Raw genomic sequence first — 26,347 nt, 5'->3', positions numbered from 1 at the left:
GTAAAATATACAGGGAAAAGAGTTTAATTAGACGTACAGTTGCACATAGCTGGGGAAACCTCACAATCATGGCAGAAGACAAGGAGGAGCATGTCATGTCTTACATAGATGGCAGCAGGCAAAAGACAATATGCAGGAAAACTCCCCCTTATAATAACTATCAGATCTCATGAGACTTACTCACTATCACGAGAACAGCACAGGAAAGCCCCCATGCTTCAATTACCTCCCACCAAGTCCCTCCCACAACACGTGGGAATTTGAGATGAGATTTGGATAGTGACACAGCCAAACCATATCAGTCCACCCTTGACTCTCCCAAATCTCATATCCTCACATTTCAAAATCAATCATTCCTTCTCAACAGTCCCCCAAAGTCTTAACTCATTTCAGCATTAACTCAAAAATCCAGAGTCCAAAGTCTCATCCGAGACAAGGCAAGTCCCTTCTGCCTATGAACCTGTAAAATCAAAAGCATGTTAGTTACATCCTTGATACAGTAGGGGTACAGGTATTGGATAAATACAGCCATTCCAAATGGAAGACATTGGCCAAAACAAGTCTGAAATCCAGCAGGACAGTGAAATCTTAAAGCTCCAAAATGATCTCCATTGACTCCATGGCTCATATCCAGGTCATGCAGATGCAAGAAGTGGGTTCCCATAGTCTTAGGCAGCTCAAACCCTGTGGTTTTGCAGGGTATGGCTCCCCTCCTGGCTGTTTTCATGGGCTGGCATTGAGTGTCTGCAGCTTTTCCAGGCACATGGTGTAAGCTGTTGGTGGATCTACCATTCTGTGGTCTGAAGGATGGTGGTCCTCTTCTCACATCTCCACTACATGGTGCCCCATTAAGGACACAAGCTCTGCTCCTGTGACTTTGCAGGATACAGCCTCCCTCCTGGCTGTTTTCATGGGCTGGTGATGAGTGTCTGAAGCTTTTCCAGGCACACAGTGTAAGCTGTCATTGGATCTACCATTCTGGGGCCTGAAGGATGGTGGCCCTCTTCTCACAGCTCCAGTAGGCAGTAGCCTAGTGGGGACTACATGTGGGGACCCCAACCCCACATCTTCCTTTTGCACTGCCCTAGCAGGGGTTCTCCATGAGGGCCCCACCCCTGCAGCAAACTTTTGCCTGGGCATCCAGGCACTTCCATACATCTTCTGAAATCTAGGCAGGGGTCCCCAAACCTCAGATCTTGACTTCTGTGCACCTACAAGCTCAACACCATATGGAAGCTTCCAAGACTTGAGACTTCCACCCTCTGAAGCAACAACCCAAGTTGTACCTTGGCTCCTTTCAGTTATGACTGGAGTGGCTGGGACACAGGGCACTGAGTCCCTAGACTGTGCACAACATGGGGACCCTGGGCATCACCCACAAAACCATTTTTTCCTCCTAAACATTCAGGCCTGTGATGGAGGGGCTGCTGCAAAAGTCTCTGACATGCCCTGGAAACAATTTCCCCATTGTCTTGATGATTAACATTCAGCTCCTCATTGCTTATGCAAATTTCTGCAGCCAGCTTGAATTTCTCCCCAGAAAATGGGATTTTCTTTTCTATCGCATTGTCAGTCTGCAAATTTTCCAAACTTTTATTCTCTGTTTCTCTTTTGAAACTGAATGCCTTTAACAGCGCCCAAGTTACCTCTTGAGTGCTTTGCTGCCTAGAAATTTTTTCTGCCAGATATCCTAAATCATCTATCTTAAGTTCAAAGTTCCACAGATCTCTAGGGTAGGGGCAAAATGCCACCAGTCTCTTTGCTAAAATATAATAAGAGTCACCTTTGCTCCAGTTATCAACAAGTTCCTCATCTCCATCTGAGACCACCTCAGCCTGGACCTTATTGTTCATATTACTATCAGCATTTTTGTTAAAGTCATTCAACAAGTCTCTACAAAGTTCCAAACTTTCCCATATATTCCTGTCTTCTTCTGAACCCACTAAATTGTTCCACCCTCTGCCTGTTACCCAGTTCCAAAGTTGCATCCACATTTTTGGGTATTTTTTCAGCAGCGGCCCACTCTGCTGATACCAATTTACTGTATTAGTCCATTTTCATACTGCTGATAAAGACATATCCAAGACTGAGTAATTTATACAGGAAAAAGGGTTTAATTGGACTTATAGTTCCATGTGGCTGGGGAAGCCTCACAATCATGGCCAAAGGCAAGGTGGAGCACATGACATCTCACATGGATGGCAGCAGGCAAAAAGAGAATGTGCAAGAAAACTGCCCCTTATAATAACCATCAGATCTCATGAGACTTATTCACAGTAACGAAAACAGCATGGGAAAGACCTGCCCCCACATGATTCAATTACCTCTCGCTGAGTCCCTCCCACAACACATGGGAGTTCAAGATGAGATTTGCATGGGAACACAGCCAAACCATATCACTGCTATTATAATCCTGATTATACAGCAGAAGATTTAATTGCTTAATTCATTTTTGTTGTGTCATAACTTAATTTCTAAGTTTATTAGTGAACTTCATTTCAATAGTTTACATTTCAAAAATAAACTAATCATACAGCTTTTGGTAGGTGTTTTTGTTTCTTATAAGGATCTCTAATAGATTCTTGGTACCAGAGTTTACATGTAATATGGGCACAATCCAGATACAGGACCATAAATTGCATCCAAGAATCCCAGTTTAAAAAAAAAAAGAAATTTGCCTATGTGCCATAAAATTTCCTCTTCTCTACCCTTGCTTCAGTGCTGACTAAAAAAAAAAAAAAAAAAAAAAAAAAAAAAAAAAAACAGAGAGTTTTCCTTCCTAAAAAATTAGTGAATAATCTTTCTCCAATCACACATAACCAGCTACAGGACATGGCTTGTCTTTGGATCTTTTCAGATCTTGCCAAGCATTAGTAACTCCTCACTCTAATATTCTTACAATCCCTGCTGTATTTTTAATAATTTATTAACTCTTCAAAATCCCTTCACAGACTTTTATCTTGTGTTGCTCCCAATGAGCCTCTGAAATAGATAGAGCATCAGTCATTTTACAGATGAGAAATTGGGGCCTGGAAAGTCTTAACAACTGGCTGAGTCACTAATAAGGGGCAGAGCTGGGATGCATATTTAGTGTGCCTGTATCCAGGCAGAATAGTGTTATTATGATAAAAGGATATCATGCTTCGGGGTCAGATAGCACAAGTGTCAAATCCTAATTCAACTACTTAGCTGGTTACATACCCTCATCAACTAGTGAACCTCCACAAGCCTCAGCTAACTCACATCTAAAACTGAGATAATAACAAATAGTTCAGAGGGTTCTTAGGAAGATTAAATTTATGCTCTAATGAAGTTCATGGCACATAGTAGACATTTCAGGAATATTTCTTCCCTACCCACTATTTATCATTTACGCACTCTCTTACATTCATAAATCAGCTATGTGACTGATTCCAGCAGATACTGTAGAATAATTTTTTTAAACCCAGAATATAGACTGTGGGATCTGATAGAACCAGGTTTGAGTTCTCTTCCAGCACTTATTAACTCTGGCCCCTACGAGCTCAGTTCCTTAACTTCCTCAACAGTAAGTGAGGGCAATGGTTCCAATCCCACAAGGGTGATATAAGGATGAAGTGAGAGAAGGTATGCAAAATACCTACCATCCAGCAACCACAAGTTTTTGGTCTTGGCAATTTCCTGCCCCTCCTTCATTCCTTAGAAATTGTTGAAGTCAACACGCACGCACTGGCTCTGCTACCTGTCCACTACACTAGCAGCCCGCAGTGTGGAAATACTCTGGGGACTTGGTCAGTTGTGAGCTGTGTCTTCCTGTGTTTTTAAACTTACAAAGTTTATGGTTAATTTTAGTATTTCTGTAAAATACAAAAGACCCAAAAGTATGATGCCCCTCAGGCCTGGACCTGCCATAGATGTCTAAGGAAAGTGTCACACCTGTGAATGTTGTAACTTGTGCATTCCCAAAGTTGAGATTTTGCCAGGGCTTCAACATGGCACACAGCTTCACTCCTGCACTACAATGAGAAAAGAGTCTTTAACCTAAATTTCAGGGCCCCTCCATTTAGCAGTTTTTTGCATTAGAGCAAAAGATGTCAAGCCAAAGAGCCCTCAACTCACAGCTGATGATGTAGCGTAGAAGGCACAAGAGGGATGCATAAAAACCCTAGCATGTACTCAACAGTTCACGCTTTCCGCAAGCCTCATACGTCTCTCACTCTTATGCTTGTGCTTTATACTTTAGCCCCATCATCTCCATGGGTCTTGTTCATATCACTTGCTACTTTTGTTATGTTTGAAAGAAATTAGGGGGAAAAAAGTCTAAAGAAAACTACCTGTCATGAAGCATAAGAAACAAAAGCAGTTTGGGGTTAGGAAGCCTACAAAGGAAGAGCGTCTACAATATTAATAACCATGTAAAACAGATACCAGAGGTCAGGCACAGTGTCTCATGACTGTAATCCCAGCACTTTGGGAGGCTGAGACGGGCAGATCATGAGGTCAAGAGATCCAGACCATCCTGGCCAACATGGTGAAACCCCGTCTCAACTAAAAACACAAAAATTAGCTGGGTGTGGTGGTGCACACCTGTAGTCCCAGCTACTAGGCAGGCTTAGGCAGGAGAATTGCTTGAACCTGGGAGATGGAGGTTGTGGTGAGCTGAGATCACACCACCGCACTGCAACCTGGTGACAGAGCGAGACTCCGTCTCAAAAAAAAAAAAAAAAAAGAAGACACCAGAATCTAAAAACCACACTGGTTGGCATCAGCAGAGCTCCAGCATCTTTGTGCAGAATTTGATTATTTGTGTTTATTTGGTTTGGGTTTTGCAAAGTTTTAGCCCTGTGGTTTCCTCAAGCTTCCTAAGCCCCACTCAAAATGTATGTGTTTTGGTTTTTGGTTTTTAAATGAGGTATTACAGCCTCCTTTTTTTTCTAGCATCTTTTGCGACACAGTAAGGTTCTGAGTCCAAATGTCTAGCCATCGTCACTTGCACTGGTGAGCACCTGAGCTTACACCACAGATAGAGAAGGTTCTAAAAGGACATCATACCCCTGTGGGGAGACCATATGACAACGAAATCTTTAATATCAGGCAGATCTCTAGATAAAAAAAAGAACATGATGGGACTTCAGTGTAGCCTGGTTATTTCACAAGCCTGGTATTTGGACTTTTGTTTGTTCTACAAACAGCTCTTAGGGAAGACAGGTCTGGAAGTTAGGGCTGCCTAGCAAGTCTAGGAAGAATATGAGTGAACTACATAGGTCAGGACCAAAGGAGGCAAGACACCATTGTTACACAAGGACATCCTCTGCTTTCAGAGAGGTTGGTGCCCACAAAGTACCTGGGCTATCTATGAGATAATGGGATGCTGTCTTTATCTATTCCTGTCTTCCCTAGTTCTTTCCCCACTCCATCCCCATTCCCAACCCACATTTTGTTTTATTTTGTTTTGTTTTTTAATATGCGTGTTTGGTTGGGGAGGGCAATACAGTTACAGAGGAGTCTATCTTCCATAACAAATGTCAGCTCCAGTGCAAAGGCCAGAGTATTTTCCAGTTTGATTTTATTCTATTTCTAAATTAATATTTTAGGCATACTCTCAGCAACTCAGGAAATTATTCTCTCCCTATATTGTGTTAGAATCTCTTTTTTCAAAGCATCTCTGAACATTTAAAGATAAACAGTTTTAAAAAATCAGAGAACAGTGGATTGGTATGCAGTTAGCATTTTGGAGGTGTGAGTAAAATCTAAAACCTACTGTTCAAATAGATAACTGCTCTGTGGATGCAAAACAAAACCAAGTTAACTCATTCAAATTGACTTCAGGATCTAAGAAATGTACTCTGTCCTTCCCTCATTCAGACAGTCGTGTTCTCTTCTATTTTCATGATAAATTTTCCCTAGAGCACTGTCTTTCTTCCCCATCTTTGCATTTCTTCTCATCCCATTTCTTTCTAACTTTCCTTCCTCTGTTCTTTACTTCTCCTTACTTCCTTTATATCTCTGTCTTCTTTTTCATTCTGAGTTTATTTCAGCTCTTCCTCACTAACTCCTTTTCCCTTGATAAATCTTAATATGAAATTAGATCATATTTTAAGTATTTATGAATAAGTTTCATATACTCTATACTGAATGTTTAAACCAAGTAAGTTGAGAGGTTTGTCATTTCTCTGTGCTAATTACACATTAATTAGTTTAAGCATTAGATTGTTAAAAAGATGCACAGGACTCAGATTATACTGATGAAACAGCTTTAATATAAGCAAGAAAATACATCGCAGCAATAACAGGAGAAAGATACGCATTGCAAGGATCCAAAGATCTGAGGCTCACAATTCTTTGTCCTTCCACTTGCTGGGTCACACAGAACAAGCTTTGTATTCATACTGGTTGTCTGGAAGCACCACCAGTACATGTGCTAAGACCTCAGTCCCAGGAAGATTAAGCTCTGCTTCCTGCAGGGTGTCTGCAAGTGAGCTGGTCACATAGGCACATTCCAGCTACTTAACCAGCCTCAGCCCTCAAAATCTTCAGCTCCACCAAAACCGAGTGCTAGGCAAAAATCTGATTATTTTGGTAAACAATGCTGACTGGCTGGTACATTCTGCCCTGAAACAACTCACAGAGTTTTACTTTGGTAACAGCATTTATCTTTAATAGGTACATTTTAGAGTTTCGGCCAAGGGTCAGCAGAGCTCTAGTAACCTCATAGAGAAGCATCTGGTCAATTCAGACCTGCTCAGATTAACTCATACTGTGCACTATTTCACATAAAAGCAAAATGTCACTAAACTACTTTGCTTTACATTTGAGTTGAAACTAAAGTGGCTCTTTTGTACAAGTCTAGAGTCAATGTTTTCAGGATAGATTCTCCAAGCCCAATTTAAACAAAATGGAAGGCATGTACTGCTGCCGGCAACTGTTCCTCCTGCTGGCATACCTCCTTCTCAGCCCTCACCTTCCACTTCATCTCCAGGATGGCCCTTTCCACCTCCTCCAAGGCTCGTTCCCTTTTTTCCACAGCCCTCTCCCGCCATTCCACTGCCATTTCTCTCCTAAGCACCTCCTTTTCCCTTTGGCTGGCCCACAAAGCCATTGTGCCCACCTGCTCCAGGAGCCTACCCCAGTCACCCTCAATGCCCGTGGGGAGCTGGGGCCCGTGGGGCCTTGGATCCTGGCGCTGCCCGGCCTGACCATGGCCACTCTTCTCCAGCTCCTCTCTGTGCATACTTTTCAGATGCTTCCACAGTGCTGTGGTGCCCACATTGACCCCAGGGCCACGGCTCACCTGCCTGCCACACAGGCGGCAGGTGGCATATTGGTTGGGATGGTGCCCAGCACGAGCAGGGGCTAGGTGGAAATACTCCCATGCCTCAGAGAACCGGGTGCCCTTGTTGTGGGGCGTTGGAGTGGGCATAGCACTCACAAAAGGGCCAACCAGTTCTCCTGTCTCACTAATCTCTTCCTCTTCCTTCATCTCCAAGTCCCCTTTTGCCTTCATCATGGCTCCCTCCTCTTCCTCCTCTTCCCGCCTCATCATGTCACCTCTTCTACAGCGTTCTTTATGATGTGGCTAGATGTGAGCCAAAAGCTTATTTGAACCACAAGATTGAATATATATTTGGGAAGGGCCCGTGGTAACTCTTGCGGATTCACAATAATGGCCAAAGTCTGGCCACACCTGGGTGGTGTGAGGTTTCTTCCTTTCTGCTTCACTGGAGAGTCAGGGGTGAGTCAGATACAAGCAAAACGACCCAAGAGTGCATTCCTTCCATGCCCCAGATACTTACTTATCCTCCCTTGACTAGGCCAGAAAGACAAAACATATCAGTTCCTGTAGCAAAGGTGTTCTCTGTCCAACAATTGCAAAGCTCTTTGATGAACTCTGCATCAACCACCACGACAGGTATTTTTGAATATTGAAAATTTTAGGTTTTCCTTTTTCTCCTCCTGCTTGTTTCCACTGTTTCTGTGCTTCTTATTGCCTATAAATGCATTTTGGAGGCAAGAGAAACAGCCTCAGGTTTCAGGCTTTTCAGGACCAACAGGGCTATGGCCTCACTGGGTCTTGCTCAGAGTAGGTAAAAGCAAACACAGGCAGATGCTGGTGTAGGAGACAATCATGCTTCCTAAAAACTGTTGCAACAAGCAATCCAGAGTAGACAAAGCCTATGAGGATCTGGATAATAAAGTTCCCAATGCAAGGTCAGTTTGTCCTTAGAGGCGTCTCTCGGAGGCCAGGAGTCTAAGAAATCCAAAAAGCAAGCTCAGCTGTTTCAGCAGGAGGAGCTGGGATGCACAGAGGGGAAGATGGAGCACATCTTCACAAACATGATGTTGCCTGGCTGTCCTTAGCCAGCAGCTCACCATACTCCTTCTCCAGCAGGAACACCTGCAAAGCCAACAGCCAATAAGACCTTCCTGAAGCACCAGACTCCAGGTGTTTTGCTCTTTAACTCATTTTAAAGATAAATAAGTAAATGGAAAATCATGTTGCATTTAAAAACAGCCCGACTTCTCTCTCCTTTCTTGGGTCATTTCTTAAATTAATAAGAGCGTTATTTAATCAAGCTTTGCAACCTGAACAGTTAGGAAATTCCCCCCTAGCCACAAGTGGGTACTTACAAGCAGGCAAGGCTCTGGACTTCTCTCTGATCTTTCCAGCGCAGAGTGAAAGCACTCCTGCACACCTTGGATGGCTATTAGCTGACTCCTACCCCTAGAAGGAGGGCACCTCCAGTTCTGGTTTCCTCCCACTTCTAGGGCAGCATTGTTTTCAAGTAGGTGTGTCTGTGCCTGTCGGATTTTTCTGCAACACTTAGACACAGATGCAAACCTTTTCTCCACCCCCTCCACTACCAAGAAAAGGATGTTCCTGGCATATGTCAAGCAGCAATACAGTAAGTCAAGCACCTACAAGTCTTAGTTCTCTTTTTTGAAGACTAGATTACCTAGCCTCTCAAGTAAAGCAAGTGATTTGAAGGAAGAAGAATGGGAAAGACTGAAATATGAAATGTGTATACACATATAGATTATATATATACATACATTATATATAATATGCATAATATATGTGTGTGTATACGTATTTAGATTGAAAAGGAAAGCCTACCAAGAGGAGATAGGAAGACTCTAAAGAAGACGTCAATAGAAGAAAAAAAAACTTTGTGTTATAAAAGAAAAGATAGAAATGGCATAGCAGGCCAGGCGCCGTGGCTCATGCCTGTAATCCCAGCACTTTGGGAGGCCGAGGCAGGTGGATCACTTGAGGTCCGGAGTTCGTGGCCAGCTTGGCCAACATTGTGAAACCTCGTCTCTACTACAAATGCAAAAATTAGCCAGGTGTGGTGGTGCATGCCTGTAATCCCAGCAACTCGGGAGCCTGAAGCAAGAGAATCACTTGAACCCGGGAAGTGGAGGTTGCAGCGAGCTGAGATCATGCCACTGCACTCCAGCCTGGGCGACAGAGGGAGACTCTGTCTCAAAAAAATAAATAAATATATAAAAATTTAAAAAAAGAAAGAAAAGAAAAAGAAATGGCACAGCAGAAAATACGTAGAGGTTGACGGTTAAGTTAAAATAGAAAAAAAAAATGGGGGAAAAAGATTCAAAATAGGAATGAAACTGGCAGGAGTTTTAGAACATGAACCACATTTCTAAACCAAATCTTGGAACACAAAGTCTAGAGAGAGTATAGAATATTTGAAATTTGAACCATTTCAGAAAATCTGAATCTAGAGAATTCATGAAAGTCAAATCTTTTCAACATTTTTAGAAGTTAACAAAAGAGTTCTTCAGTGAGCCAGTTGCCTTCATAAAATAATAACACCCCCACCTACTCCTGATATTACCATATCGTCATCTTTGGTGGGTTAACTAAAGATAAAGGAAATGAATCATGAGAATGGTTAATGTCACTGGATTAATGCAAACCTTTGTATCTTTTTCTTTTTTAAAAAAAAAAGTTTTATCTCCTATACCTTTTTATCTCTTCCTGGACCAACTGGAGATAAAAATCAATCTTTGGCATCTATTAAATTAAACTGAACACTCTCCTTTACTTAATAAGAATGTATTATAAATTCACAATGTGTATAAATTCACAAATTTTAGAGGATCTGGTTTTGCTTTTAAATTTTTAGTGGAGAGAATAGCATCCCTGGTCCATGTATGTATTCCCATTATCTGGAAAGGCAAGTGTTGAATGGATGGGAATATTGGGAGCTACAGTGTGTGTCACCCAGCATCTTGGATATGCTAGACAACCCCCTCTGAAATTCTCTTGTTTCTTTGGGATTTCGGTAGCAATGTACTGAGAAATGGTAAACTTCTGTAGGATTTCACCAGGAAAATGTTACTTAGCATTCTTGAGTGTGGTTTCTCAGCTCTATAGGCCCAGACTTCTTAGGAGTAACTAGTCTGTGGATTGACACCCCAATCATCACATACATTTAATTGTTCTGTTCATGTTAACTAGCATATTCATTAACTGTGGAAAATATCTGAGAACTAAGAACTCGGGCTCGTCATATGTAAAATATATACATCTCTTGAGAAAACAAGTAATTATAAATGGAATTATAATTTTGAAGAGTCTCAGATAAAACAATGGGAATCCAATAATTCTCACTGGATGTTTTCACCAGACTGTTAAAGAAAGTATCATCCCCCAAAGAACAAACATAGCATTGAAAATAAAACATAACTAGCCCTGCATCTAAGTTCTCTGCTTTCATAACATAGCAACTTCTTTCATGTTTTTATTTCAATACAGTTTTTATTAAAAAATATGTTGGACTGAGATTAACGAGACATCATTTCTAATTGTGCCATTAATTATTTTCCACTTCCTTGAACCACTGGGTGCCTTGATTTTTCCATCTGTCAAATGGCAAAAATAAGGCATGCCCTACCTATCCTCAAGATTAATCCAATAAAATTTTTTTAAAAATTAGTAAAATGCTTCACAAGTAAAAAGCAGGATATTTATATAAATTGATTTCTGTGGTTATTACAAATAGTGTTGTACATTGCTTGGGACACAGAAACAATGTGTAGATCCCCTTGAGCTTTAAACCTAACAGACTATTCTTCTCTTGACTCTGTTTGCTTTTTCCTTCTATTCTTTGGTTTCCATTTAGTATTATTTTATTCTGCCTACACAGAGTTAAGAGTTCTCTTTAACATAACCCAGAATCCAGACTTGGAACATCAGTATAGTCCTAGATCTTTAACCCTTAGTTGACCTAGGAGTATAGTCGGTAGTTTATAACATCTCTATAGGAGATAACCCATTTATAGTGCACGTTCTAACACAACCTATATTAAAAGTAGACACTGCCTTCTATTTATTCAGCTAAAAGTGGAGAAACTCGTTTTTACCAACTTATGTTATATGAATGTTAGTAAGTTGTAAGGAGTACCAGTTTCTTAGGAATTTGCAAATAACCCTTTTTCTGTCTTTACCCCAGAGAACATTTACCTGCTTACTAAAGAATGTATTCCCCAAAGCAAATATCATATGGTTTATAGATGGAAGTTTTCTTCATGATGAAAAAGAAGGTAAGGAAATTAACAATGGAAATAAGTTCTGTACAAAAAGAAAGAAAACAAAGGACATCAGAAATTGTCATTGCCCAAGTTGATCTTGGCACTTAAGAATGATTCTTATTCCAAGAAAAACATCATTCTGCCTACCAAATGTCATTTTCTGATGCTTCATCTGGCTCTTCCAAGGGAGTGGAATTTAACATTTTCCAGAATAAAAGAAATACAATTGATTTAGACAAACAACATCCAAACATTTTATTTAACTATCAGTAAAAAGAATATCTTAGATGAGGACAAAAAGTTTAAGTCTACATATATTTATTAAAACGTTTTCTGCCTTTATAACATAGCTACCTGTTTTTCCATGTCTTTCTTATTTCAATACAATGTGTTCAATTAACTTAGCACCACTGCTTTACATCACCCAATAAATAATTTCTACCTTTTTGTGTGAGGATCTGAGGCAGGTGTTGGTGAAGCACTAGAGGAAGCCTATGTAAAAGAGTTGGCCCCTTGACAAGGCACATGTTCCCCAGGAGGATTAAAAATTCCTGGAGGAGGAACACACATCAAGACAAGCTCAGGTGATAATTCACAAAGCCATGTTTTTATAAGTAGTAACCATGACGGCCTCTACCAGAATAATCTCAGCTGTCCCTGCCTGAACAACAGCCATTCTCCTTTCTCCTGAGTCATTTTTCCTCAAAGTTCAATCTGTCTTCAATAACAACTGAGTCACACAACTCTTTCTGAATTATTTTTATTTTATTTTATTTTATTTTATTTTTGAGACAGAGTCTTGCTCTGTTGCCCAGGCCTGGAGTGCAGTGGTGCGATCTCAGCTCACTGCAAGCTCTGCCTCCCAGGTTCATGCCATTCTCCTGCCTTAGCCTCCCGAGTAGCTGGGACTACAGGCACCCGCCACCACGCCCGGCTGATTTTTTGTATTTTCAGTAGAGACGGGGTTTCACCGTGCTAGCCAGGATGGTCTTGATCTCCTGACCTCGTGATCCGCCCACCTCGGCCTCCCAAAGTGCTGGGATTACAGGCGTGAGCCACCATGCCTGGCCTCTTTCTGAATTATTTTTAAGTGATAAAATTGAAAGCTTATGTTAATGAGTGTATTGATCACTTGATGCATTTTGAGATTGTTATTGGTTTTATTAGTTTATTTTTAAAAAACAATTCACCCACAACAATGACAGAATACAATTCTAAAAATATAGGTTAAAAGTTATTATAGGCCAGGCACGGTGGCACACACTTGTTATCTCAGCACTTTGGGAGGCCAAAGCAGGTGGATCACCTTAGGTTAGGAGTTCGAGACCAGCCTGACTAACATGGTGAAACCCCGTCTCTACTAAAAATACAAAAAATTAGTTGGGTGTGATGGTGGACACGTGTAATACCAGCTACTTGGGAGGCTGAGGCAGGAGAATCGCTTGAATGCAGGAAGCGAATGTTGCGGTGAACCAAGATCGTGCCATTGCACTCCAGCCTGGGCAACAAGAGGGAAATCCCGTCTCAAAAAAAAAAAAAAAAAAAAAAAAAAAAAAAAGTTATTATAAATATATTATCCTGTTCAATAAGCCCTGCACAGGCAAAGCACCCAGATTTCACCACACTAGAGGCTAGATTTTGTGGTCAGAATTGCATTGGCACACAACTGCATTTAGCTATTACTTTGGTAAATAATTATATCAGAATTGGTGTTAAGAATCTTTAATGTGAAAAAGCTGTGAGAATCCAGAAAATTCTGACATATAGTGATAGTTGATTTTACATTAATTTTCTGCTGCCTATTATGCTATTTGGAGGTTGTACTAACATAACAGTTTAAAACAGAGTTTGATTTGTAAAGAAGACTCATGGGACCCAAAATGCAATGCTTACAAATCTACAGCTTATTTCAAGAAGAGGAGACGACGTAACAAAAATATTACAATATGCAGCATATCCTATCCTACACTTACAGCCAGGAGTTCAGAGAAGTCAGATATGAGCTCCTTCGTCCTCCCTCTCTAAGGGCCATAGCCAGACACACTTTCTCTCTCAGCTCAGAGACTACTGATACATACACAGAAGAGCTCAGAAGTAGGTAGTCCAAAACAGAGTCCCAACCAAGATTGCTTTATGTTTTACTGGTCACTTAGGTATATTCCTGCAACATAACCAGACTCCACAGGAGAGCTCTCGCAAGGTCTAACCTAGACTAGGTGTAAATTATCAGTCTCACAGTTGTCAACAAACAATGCTGGTGAGCTGGGATAATCTGCCTCAAAACATTTTGGACACATGGTCACAAACAAAGCAACACTATTGATCAATATGTTTTATACCCTGACCATGGATTGATGACATGTAGAAGCTTGAGCAAACAGCTCAATTTAATTCCAGATCTGCTGAAATTGACCCTCACTGCAGAGAAGCTGCCATTTGACCACTTTAGACTCTACATTACCATAAATGGATCATGCCATGCCTTGGCATTATTGTATGGCTCTTACATAAAATGTTAGTGACTAACCGTGTTCTTATCTGTCTGGCAGGAATATATATTACTAATGAAGAGAGAAAAGGCAAAGATGGATTTCTGGAACTGAAGTCTGTTTTAACAAGGGTACATAGTGATAAACCAGCCCAATCAGACAACTTGACCATTTGGTGTATGGCTCTGTCTCCAGTCCCAGGAAATAAAGTGTGGAACATCTCATCAGAAAAGATCACTTTTCTCTTAGGTGAGTTGTCTATTTAATAAGCTCAACAAGCATTTGACAAGACTGCCATAAATTCAGAATATCTTTAGTGGGAACAAGTAAAATGCTTATCACATCCATAACGTTTTAATCTCAGAAAACTTTCTATATAACTCATAACTATTTCAAATTATCAAACATTTTTGACAAGTAGGACTCCAGTGAAAAGAATTCTTCAAATAAAAATAAAATAGTTGATTCATGTTTTCACAAAGAATTTCTGCTGAATACTGCAAATTTTTTGTTCAAATTTAATTCATCTAACTCTTAATTAGCTAGCATTTTTATTAATCCATCACATAATGAAAATTAATACTAATACTGATGATCAAAAAAGATTTAAAAGACCTTAAAATTCCTTCTGCATCCTTAGAAACATTCCATTATGTGCAACATATATACTTTTGATATTTAGGAAGGGATAAGATGTGTACAATAAAAATACCATAAAAATAGGGATTGTATCTTAATAATTGTAGTATCCCTTGGTTCAAGCACAGTATTTAGCTAATAGAAGACTTTTATGACTTGAAAATTGTTATATAGGATTACTGTAGTTATTATATCATTTGACTAACCGGAGTATTTACTACCCTGAACCAGACAAAATAATGAAGATTTTACTACATAAAAGATGAACTAATACCTCAATAAATACAGTGACAACAGATATGCCTGAAGAAAAATAGAAGTAATGACAACTGTCAAATATTCATATTTAACAGTAATCTTATAAAATGTAAATATATTTGCAAATCATTATTACAACTCTATAGGAGCATTAATCTATTTAACCACATCCTATTTTCAGAGATATCATAATCTATAACATACTCATAAAAACCCAGAATAATTTAAGAAGGAAACAGTTTTTCTTTGTTCCAAGGGCCCAATCCCCATCTTGGGTTCTGTCCAGTTCCTTCACAAGTGCAGTGGTTGGTTATGAAGAAGAGTGTATGCCCAACACAAATGTATCCCCACTACTCAGAAGCAGGTGTGATTCTGATGCTGGGGCATTGGCATCACTCCCGTAGCCCTGCCTGTGTGTCTGTGTCTATGTCTATGTCTATGTCTATGTCTATGTCTATGTATGAACACATCAACCTGTGTACTTTGGGTTAATCATTCAGAAATCGTGATATATTTATATATAGCCTTACTCAGCTTCACCTAATTCCCTCAGGAATAAGTCAGCTCCTTCCTGGAAAGCTGGACATAATAGGGCTGCAGTCTTGGAACAATGTGCAGGTAGCTGATTCTCACACAGATCTGTCAGTAGCTTTGGCAGAATCTAAGGACGTGAGCTAAAGGACCCCAAAAGCTCAAATTCCTAAAGAGAACCCTCTTCCCATTATAGGCAGAACCGTGTCTGTAAAACTAATATTTTCTGATGCTAAAACAGTGCTTGATTTCAGTATCCGAAAATAATGAATACCTTTTTAGGTAATAGGAAGAACACTGATTCTGATACTGAAAACATACCATAATTCCAATTGTATAAGGCAGACCTTGATCTAGCATAATTTGGGGCTCTGAACAGGTGGTTAATTTTAAATTGCCAAATGAGTCTTTATCCTTTGTGATCAAATATGAAAGAAAATCAATCTTGAGGAGTTCAATTTCTCAAAATTAAAGCTTACATTCTCATCCCATTCTGGCATCTATCTATGTGACTGACTTAGAAGATGCAGTCAAGGCTCTATAAAGCAATGTCATCACTGTGTTATGTCTCCCTGTTGTTGCAAGCTCTTAAACACTTACTTCCACACATGCTCTCTGTCTGTGATGGTACTGCTGGACGCTTTGTGAACTCCGCAGTAAACTTCTGATGTGTGGTGCAAGAGTCATTGCCTTACCAAGCTATTATTGTAGACAAGAGACTGAGATGAAGACACAGAAGAAAAATCTGCCATCCCTGAGTGCTACATTAGAGAAATGCTAAGAGTATTACACAGTAGGAAAAAGTTTTAGTGAGAAAAGGGAAGAAGTTTTACTCTCTTTGCTCCCTCTTGTTTCCAGAAAAGGGTATTAATGTTGAAGACTGCGAGGTAACAGCCCTTTGAGGTGATTCCTTCTCCACCTATGCCTGGTCTCCCAAGAAGCTCTGGTGCTCAGTGATCCCTATTCTAGAAAACTCAGAAAGGGCATGGGATTAGGGTTAGGGTGATCAGTGACTCTTCAGGCAGCTATCTGTGCACCAGGACCTGCAGAATTCCCACGATCCACAGTAACTACCACTAACAAAAAAAGTCTTTCAAAGATATCACGGACCAGGCACGGTGGCTCATGCCTGTAATCCCAGAACTTTGGGAGGCCGAAGCGGGAGGATTGCTTAAGTGCAGAACTTCAAGATCAGCCTGGACAACATAGTGACACTTTGTCTCTACTAAAAAATTCAAAACATCAGCCAGGCAAGGTGATGCATGTCATTAGCCCCTGTTACTCGGGAGGCTGAGGTGGGAGGATTGCATGAGCCCAGGAGTCTGAAGCTCCAGTGAGCCGTGATCATGCCACTACACTCCAGCCTGGGCAACAGTGCAAGGCCTTGTCTCCAAAAAAAAAAAAAAATCCTGCCCTGCTAGCCTGTCAAAATGTCTAAAATCATGGCAATGCTGAGTCTATTTTTGGCAGATTTAAAGAGCTGGGTTTCGTGGGTTTTGTTTTGGGGAGTGGGTGGGAGATATTTTGTCTTGTTTTAATCCAAAAGTTGAGTACAATACCCCCTGGGGTGGATAATATTTTGGTTGTCATTACCCTTGACAGGGATTTGTTTATTAAGTAGATTTCTGACTGTAGCTGTTGAGATCAAGACCTTTGGGATAGAAAGAGAGTTAAGCATTGACAGGCATGTAGGTGTATGTGTGTGTAGGTATGCACGTGTATCTTAGCATGTGGAAAGATGAGTAACAAAAAGATATCTTAAGAGTGGAACAGGAGGACCACTGCATATTGGTGTGGAAGATGTCAGACAAATACTTCCTGTTTCATGACTTCCCTCAGTGCAGCTGACCTCATACCCGTGACTGATCCTTTCTGAGAGTATCAGTTGAGAACTTCGATATGCATACAAATCACCCAGGGATCTTGCTAAAATACAAAAATTCTGATTAAGTAAGTCTAGGTGGGACCTGAGATTCTGCATTTGTAACAAGATCCTAAAAGAAACCTATTCTGCTTGTCTATGAACAACACTTTGAGAAGAAAGGACCTAGCAAACCCTCGGATTTGGCTTACTTCTAGGTGGACAAGATAAGGGCTTATACAAGCTCTGAGGAAACCCCAGAATTAAGCCTGTTGCCCTGTGGGACACACCCATGGCTACTGCTGCCCATGAGGTTGGTTCTGAGAGCCCTGCCAGAACCGAATGGACACACCCAGGAACGGATGAAGTGGCTTTAGGCAGCAGCTTACTGTCTTATGACATTATGGTAAATGCAATGATCTGGAAACTGGCAGAGGTGTTTCTGCTAAATTCTGCATTTGGGTTTTGGGAAACTGTTTCTCCTTTTGAGGTTTTAACCACTCTTTTCATACCCCCTGAGTTTTGTTTTTACCAAGGCAGAGTTTCCACTTTACAGTCTAATCTAAAACTAGACAGACATTTTTAGGCCCCATATTTTATGTTGAATGCTATGTTTCACCTCTGTCACAGGACAAAGTGTTCATCTTAAAATGCACATCTTACAACAACATATTATTAATGCACTATGAGGCTGAACACCTCAGCTTACAAAATCACTTGGTGATGAAATATGGCAGAAAAGTATCCTAAAACTGAAATATTCAATCAATGAAAAATAAAAGTTTCCCATTGTGGAAATTGAGCATAACGTATCAATATCTTCTGTTCCAGGAACTGGCAACCTTCTTCTGTAAAGGGCTAGATAGTAAATACATTTTAGGCTTTGTAGACTTTTTAATTTCTATCACAATTACTCAACTCTGTCACTTTAACACAAAAGCAACCATGGACAATATGTAAAAAAAAAAAATGGGAAAAACTGTGTTCCAATAAAAATTTTATAAACGTGATTTCACTGTAGGCCATAGTTTGCCAACCTCTATTTTAATCAATATACAGAGAAAAACGTCTAGGCATTTATTTTCCAAGCCAATGCCCTGTCTTATTAAGGTAGCACTTTGGAAGATAATGCTTATGATCCGCCAGCTGTCAGACACACACTTAATGCTGGTCTTCTTTCTTTCAGTGTTAAGAATAAATTTGCATGCATTGATTCACCTACTTCCATTTGCCAGAATCCATAAATATGGTGCGGAGCAAAACAGTGACTTCCCTTGAGGGGCATACACGATGACACAGAGTTATGAGGCATTTGCTAGGGTAAACCCTGAGGGGTGAGCACACCACAAAGATCCCCAGGCTTCCTCAGCTTGAGAAGATACATTCAGGGAAGTTTGGGGATAAGAAAATGTCAGCAAACCACATAAATTAAGACCAAGAAGTCCCAGAAGTCACAGAGAGAATACTGTGTTTCAGAAATTGAGTTGAAATATTGCTTATTGGATAGAGGGTATTATTTGAGAGAGATGGAAAAAATGATAGGCAACATCAGGAAATTGGGAGTGTAATGACAGCTCAAACAATAATTAGACTTGTGTGTCATGCTGAAGAGTTCAAACTTATTTGGGATGTATGAAGAAAAAGGATGGTCATTTTGTTAACCTAGTCATGTACTTCCCATTTAACTGTCCTCCAGCTCCTCAGAGATTATTTGCACAAAAGCATTCATATAGTAGTAGGTCAGAGCTAGCTATGAGTGCCCCCAACAGCCAATGGCAATAGCAATGCTACTAACAATGAGAAGAGAACATACATGCATCTAGCTTAGAAAAACAAATTCCTCCCACTGGGCTATGTGCTCTCCAGTGACATAACGTAAGTAAAATATACTTGTCCCTTAAAGTACATTACAGAATAGAACCAATAGTTTAATTATTAATTAAACATCCAGATAATTGATGTAGTTCTTCAGATGTGTAACACTGTATGCAGTAACATTATATCTACAAAAATCATAAAATCTTCTAACTTCAAAATCATCTAAGGACATTTAACCCACACGCTCCTAAAGTCAATAGAGCCTTCTGGCATTTGTAAATTGTCCTTCCAATAGGGCTATTTTTAAATACAGTAATGGAGATTTAAGGAATTGACATAAATGTAAAACATAAGTAAAACCACATTCTAGCCTCTATTTCAACTCCCCTCAACACACACACACACACACACACACACACACACACACACACACACACACACGAAAAAGTTGAGGCCAAACAAAAATATTATGACAAAAGTTGACATTTTAGAAAGCAGAATAACATCACAAGTTTACTAATGTTACATCCAATTGGATAGTTGTATCATTGTTTCTACTCTTGCTGATATAAAAATTTTTGTGAGTTTATGGATTTTGTAAACTACATGATTGCTTATCAAACACTTCAAAATATTAAATGCTATAATAGTTTTACCAGGTCTTGGTAAAGTGTAACTTTTTCCAGGGAGCCCTCTCAGACCTCCCAGTCTTTATCGGTGCACCTTTATTGCGTTCCTGTGGCCACCTATACTTCCATGTCATAGTACTCAACACAATGCTTGGCTGCCTAGTTTCTAGGCCATCGGCCCTTTAAGGACAATCCCATGTCTTTGTCATTCATCATTATATCCCACTGCCTTGACCATAATATGCCCCCAATATATTGATTTGTTACATGATGAATAAATAAAGGAAAGTGTATTTAGGAACTAAGGCAATACTATTGCAATATTTTGTTCATTATAAACATCTTTCCAATCCTTTCAGGTTCTGAAATGTCCACAACGGACCCTCCACCAAGTGTTACAGAATCCACCCTTGACACCCAACCTTCTCCAGCCAGCAGTGTATCTCCTACAAGTAAGAATGTTTTCACACTGAGCTATTAATTTAACCAAGCAGATAATTTAACCAAGCAGATAAAATTTTAGCAAACTTGCATGGTTCATGCCTGTTTCTTAGCTATGACTTTTTTTCGGCTGAAATTGAGTTTTATTTTTTAACAGCTTTATTGAGATATAATTCACATCACATTAACTCACCCATTTAAAATGTATGATCTAATGGTTTTTAGTATGTTCACAGACTTGTACAACCATCACCACAGCCAATTTCAGAACATTTTCATCATCTAGTAAAGAAACTCCTAAACATATTAAAGTGTCATTCTCATGGCTTCAAAGGGTTAACATAACTTCCAAAATCCTTTACTTGAAGCTCTGGGAAAATTAAGGTCAATAAATATTCAGTGAGGAGTTTAAATTCTGTATTTATTATTAAATAGGTTAATAAATTGATAGTCGTTCTCCAAAACAATGTTCTCAGTGGGGAGTTTAAGAGATTGGTTGTAAATCAGGATAGGCCAAAGGAGGTTAAATCCTTTTAAATTTAAATTTGTTCTGGTTCAAATTAATGGTGACAAAGTTGACTAGTGAGGACTACGAATTCAGCCCTCCCATCTGAGGCATCATTAATAATGGAGGTCAGCCTGGGTCAGCAATACTATGGCAAAGGAGTGGCAGTGACTCTCAAAAGTTGTCATTGATGCAACACATCATAAATTCCCATGTCCGTGGCCTTTGTGTCTAACAAAGAACCATGGTGACTCTCTAATACAAAAAAGTTTATATTCTATGTAAAGTAGAAGTAAGATTCATTTCTCATTTAATTAAAACTATCAATTTTCGCTCAAAATGAGAACTGAAAATGGAATAAAACAAAAGCAGTCAGTGGGAATGAACAATTCCTTTGTCTGGTAACCTTTGGCATCTAGCCTGCAGTCACTGTCATAGGTTGATACTTCTCAGAAAATGAAGCAAGTGGCAGAGAAGCTTGTAAACCACCCATCAAAAGTTTCACATCCATCTGATTTTCTCATGTTCTTAATGTTTTGTAATTTTTCTTTTCTTCTTTTTTTGAAGCCTCTTTTTCTTCTACTTTTAACTCACCACCGATCATAAACCACAGTTAATTATGGCACTTTTCATTCAACAAGTATTAGCATATTCAAAAATAATAAAACCTTAAATCTCTCTAGTATCCTGTGTATTAGTTTTCCATTGCTGCATTAAAAATAACTCAAATTTTGGCAATTTACAAAACATGTATTGTCGCATATGGTTTCTGGGGGTCAGAAATTTCAGGAGCAGCCTAGCTGGAAGGTGCTAACCTGGGTTCTTTCGTGAGGTGCAGTCACACTGTTGACTGGGGCTTCAGTCATCTGCAGGTCTGACTGGAGCTAAAGAATCTGCTTCTAAGCTCTAGCATATAGATGATCTCAGTTCCTCAGCACATGTTCTTCTCTATAGCTCTGCATACAATATGGCAGTTGGCTTCCTCTGGACCAAGTAATTCAAGAAACAGAGTGACTAAGTCAAAAGCCATATTGTCTTTTTATGGGTTTGTCTCCAAAATTGCATGTCATTACTTCTGCTTTATTTTATCTACTAGAAGTAAGTCACTAGGTCCATCTTATACTCAAGGGGATGAGAATTAGTCTCCAGGTATCAAAGCATCTCTGAACAAATTAAAGCCACCATACCCTGTCATTTAGAAGTGTCTGCACATAAAAGGCAATGTGGTTTGAGCTTCTTTATTATGGGTGGTAGACAGAGCAAGCATTATTGTGCCCACTTGTGAGATGGGGACATTGAGACGCTGAGAGCTTAAATGATCATATACCTAGTAAGTGACAGTGTTTTGCATTCACACCACAGTCTTATGACTAAATTTAGTTCTCACTACATTAGATACCACTTTTTCTCCAGTTGGTCCAAACATATCATGAGAACAGGAACCGTATTTGTTTTGCCTCCTAGCACAGAGTAGGCAGTCAAAAACTATTAGTTGAATAACTAACTGAATGAATGAAAGAATTAATAAGAATGAGGTCCCTTCACTACGTAGACATTATTTAATAGACTATTTAATGCTAAAGAAAAAAGATAAAAATATATTTCTGCCTTCAGGAAGGTTGTATCTACTTGGAAGAGAAGGTATACACACATAAAAACAATAATTCAAAATAGTAAGATGAAAGGTGGTGTACTTTACAGAATTAAAATGCCCAGGGGGAGGTACAAACCAGTAAGTATTAGGCTTTGAAAGTTCTTTATGAGTTCATGGGCTCAGAAAACGTTACCTGGGAGAGATGAAATAACTTTACCTTTCAAGTATATATTGTATATATTTGACTCAGTGGAGAGCTTGAAAGAACATTCTAAACAGAGAAAACAAAGTGAGCAGTTGTGCAGTGACAAAGATGTTTATGGCATTTGAGAAAGCATCAGTAGATAAGCTTGGATCAAAGAGGTGGTATTGTGTATTTAAAAAGCAGGGATGAAGACTGGAAAATGCAAACTAAACAGAGCTTTGATCCCCAGTTTAAGGACTCCAAATGCTATCCTTTATGAAACGCGGGAAGGACCTCATTCCACTTTATTTTAGAAAGAAAGTGATATAACTCATTCATCAAATATTTATTGAGCACCTACCTATCAGGTACTCTTGTAGGTGCTGTGAATACAGCAATGAACAAAACTGGAAAAAAAAAAAGTCCTCATAGCATTTATATTCTGCTAGTTAAAAGCAGACATGAATTTCTTCTAGTTGAATTTTTATGGGGTTAGTCTACATACACTAAGTGCTTATATCAGTGCTTACAAACACAGTTTATACTTCTGTGACAAAATTCAAAGCAAAAGAAAGCAGTTGTTACACTTAAGAAGCCTACAATTTAATATAGGTTTAGTATTAATGAAGGAAAGAAAGCACAGTCAAGTACCATATTTGTTTAAAAGCAGGGGGGAAAATGCTACCCGATCTACTATCACACTAAGACGATATAGTTGGGAAGTCTGTGCAGAATCAAAAGACCTCCGTAAAATGAGGTTCTACCTCACTGGACCTGAGGATTGTGTTAGATAAGTGGTTGTCAACCAGAGTAATTTTGCCACTCCAGAGGACCTTTGGCAGTGCCTGGAGACATTTTTGGTTGTCACAAAGAGGGTGGGAGGGTGCTACTGGCATCTAGTGCATAGAGGCCTGGGATGCTGCTAAACATTGTGCAACACAAGCCAGAACAGCCCTCACAACAAATAATCATTTGGTTCAAAATGTCAATAGTGCCAAGGCCAAGAAGCCTTGTTTCAGATCAAGGCTTAGGTGTAATTACAGTAGGTATCTCTTACTTTTCAAAATCAAATCTGGATTTCTGTCAAGATGGCAACAATAGTTTATGTGTGGAATAATTTTGTTTGATTTTTTATGTCAATAAAACTCATGTTAAACCAGTGGCAGATTATGTCTAAATAAACTTATCTTTTCGGAATAATCACTGAATTACTATTGAAAAATCCAAATTTTGTCTTGGCAAACTGGAGGGTAATTGCGAAATCACACAATGACTTCCTGCCTCAGAAGCTGGTAGGATTCACCTTTGCATGTTCTTTGAAGAAAGGAAGCGAGATGAAGCATGTCATGGAAACCAACTTCAAAGGCTGTGGTTTCATTCCAAATTCTAAGATGTAATGAGCTTTATAATCCAGTCATCATTACGAAGCTACACGTCTGGCTGCAAGCATCCAATTCTTATTTTTTCCTCGATGAAAGGATACTTTTTAAACAAATGTTGAAGGTCATGAAAGCAATATTCTTTAACGAGGGGAGGAGAACTTAATAACTCATAACAAACTGCAAGAGTTATCCAGGGAAGCCCAGCTCAGTTCAACCTGAACCAATTAGTGTTTGCTGAGTCCCAACCACACTCTCAGTGCAGTTCAAGGAAGACAGGCTGACAAGCTAAGTGGCGAGATGAGACAAGTCCATGTGGAACAATCAGAGACACTTGATGAATCCAGGGTGGGGCTGTGCAGACACAATTCAGGAGCTTCCATAGCCTTGAGGAGAAAGCCTTGTGCCTTTCAATTCACTGGCTGTGACTCGGCTAAGAGTTGCGTAGCCTAAGAGATGCCAACCCAGTGTGGCAATCATCCAAGACACTTATTCATGAAACTCATAAGTATGGAGTGCCTACAATGTGTCAGGGACTTTTGAGGTGCTCGGATACAGTGATGAACAAGACAGACAGGGCTCCTGTTGCTTACAGAGCTTATAATCCTGTGTGACCCATTTGCCTTGCCTCCTATTTTACTGCCCACCAGTCCCTTTCGCTCTGCCTCCTATTGTTATGTCTGCACATGACCCTTAGACCTGATGATGTTGATTTTAATATTAAGCCCTTTCTAATGACTTAGCTGGTCCTCACTATCTGGGTCTTTCTACTCCTGGATACTTAGAGTAAAATGCTAGGTCCAGTCTGCCTCTAATCTTCAGCCAGCACCGCAGGTAGACAGAACTGATCCTTGCCAAGTGGATGATCAGGCACTGAGGGGCACAGACCAAAGGAAGCAACTGCCCAGGGGATGCAACAAAACTACTGATTTATGAGTAAGAATGTCAGAAATGGTGGGGGATCAACCCAGAAGACATGTCATTAGATGAGATTAGAAGAAAGTAGATCAGAAGTTCAGCAGTTGATAGGGGTATTGGATTCTAATGTTAACAGGGGAATGCCAGAGAGAGTCTGCAAGGCAGTGAGAAGGCTCCAGTGATTTGTTTGTGACAGCAACTTCTGACCCCTTTGCTAGTCATGCCATGCCTGTGTGCAGGTGCCAACAGGGCACCTCAATTGCTCTTCAATAGTGTCTGCCTTTATCAATATGTATCTGCTGCTGAAAAGTAAGAAAAGTCAGTGAGTGCTGGGGGAAAGGAAGGGGAATCAGAGAAGTCTTCACACAGTGTCTGGAAGAAAATACTGACTCAGGTGGAAGAAAGATGAGAAATGGATCTTCACATTCTCATCATAAGCAAAGGCATAAAACAAAATGAGCGCAGGACATGAGAAGACAAGCAGGAGTTCTGACATTGCTTGTTGGGAGAAGGGTAAGTGTTGATTAGGTGGGGTGGAACAAGGTAAAGATGAGCTTCAACTCATTTAGCCCCAGTTCATAGCCCACAGCCCAACATGTCTCCTTTATGCTGGGCTGAAGGTCAGTGCCCACGTTATCCTAACCACGCAGATTGATGAGGCTGACTCAAATGTGTTTAGATGTAGCTGAAGGCCTGTGTTGTCCAGTTAATGTCACTACTGTGTTTAAATGTCAACTAATGGGCTATGAATTGGGGCTGTGATCTGAACAACAAATAGCCAGTATGGCTTTTTTAGTATGTGGGAAAATGTCAGGAAAACAGAAGCTATGTATATGTTAGGTGATAGTTGCAAGAGCAGGGAGCAAGAAGACTAAATGATATAGATTTAAAGTGGTTTAAGTTTATTTTCCATGATCACAAAGGTGGTTAAAAAAGTGATATGGTCTGAACTAGAATGGGCATTGGTAGAAATGGAGAGTGCTGCAACAGGAGGCCTACCAAAATTGTTTGCATAAATGCAGGGGCTAAATAAAAGGTTTTCAGAGAACAATCATACAAGGACCTTTCCATTTTTTTCCTAGCAATTACATAAAAATGTTTACCAACTGACATGATTGTATAATAACACTAAGCAAAAATATTAATATTTGTTGGTTGCCTCCAATTTGCATGGACTGTTCTAAACTAGTAAAGGTATTTTCTCATTGAATCCTCCCAACAACACAATTACTTAGGTGCTGTTATTATCCCACTTTACAGATGAAGATACTGAGGCACAAAGAGGTTAAGTAACTCACCCAAAGTCCAGCAGAAAGTAGATGAGCCAGTATTGAGCCCAGACAGACTTCAGACCTTGAGTCCTACTGTCAGAGAGTACATGGTTGGTGCTGAATAAATGTCTTTAGACACTGAATAAATCCCTTCTAGTGTGAAGCTGTTATAGGTCTCAGGAAAAGGTCAAACATGACAGCTATGCTTACATTAATCTCTCCCTTTTTTAGACCAGTGTTTTCCTGAGACATGCAGCATCTGAGAGTGAAGCTAGCATTTCCTCAGTTGGAAATAAAT

General features: G+C 39.8%; 2 protein-coding genes across 3 annotated transcripts in view; one reads left to right on the top strand and one right to left on the bottom strand.

Annotated features, from left to right (window-relative positions):
• The window catches only part of CD96 (CD96 molecule), a 108,843-nt gene that overhangs the window by 37,155 nt on the left and 45,341 nt on the right, over positions 1-26,347 (top strand). For both annotated transcript variants that reach the window (XR_007723204.1, XM_050778894.1), the window contains exons 6-8: positions 11,454-11,544; positions 14,082-14,270; positions 20,117-20,209. Coding sequence is in view for 1 of the 2 variants with exons in the window: in XM_050778894.1 (XP_050634851.1) it covers positions 11,454-11,544; positions 14,082-14,270; positions 20,117-20,209 (373 nt within the window). In the remaining variant the exon portion in view is untranslated. The remainder of the gene's footprint in view (positions 1-11,453; positions 11,545-14,081; positions 14,271-20,116; positions 20,210-26,347) is intronic.
• Positions 6,220-8,971, bottom strand: ZBED2 (zinc finger BED-type containing 2). The gene is made up of 2 exons (XM_050778895.1): positions 8,608-8,971; positions 6,220-8,374 (listed from the first exon to the last, which is right to left on the bottom strand). Exon 2 carries the CDS (start codon positions 7,520-7,522, stop codon positions 6,866-6,868), a length of 657 nt encoding a protein of 218 aa, XP_050634852.1. The 5' UTR covers positions 7,523-8,374; positions 8,608-8,971; the 3' UTR covers positions 6,220-6,865.

This window comes from Macaca thibetana, chromosome 2 (genome assembly GCF_024542745.1).
Source record: "Macaca thibetana thibetana isolate TM-01 chromosome 2, ASM2454274v1, whole genome shotgun sequence".
Taxonomy (NCBI): Eukaryota; Metazoa; Chordata; class Mammalia; order Primates; family Cercopithecidae; genus Macaca; species Macaca thibetana.
The sequence above is the reverse complement of the archived record's forward strand: the minus strand, read 5'-3'. Positions and strand labels throughout refer to the sequence as shown.

Coding starts and splice junctions, on each gene's coding strand:
- ZBED2 (XM_050778895.1), bottom strand. CDS start 7,522: ATGATGAGGCGGGAAGAGGAGGAAGAGGAGGGAGCCATGATGAAGGCA.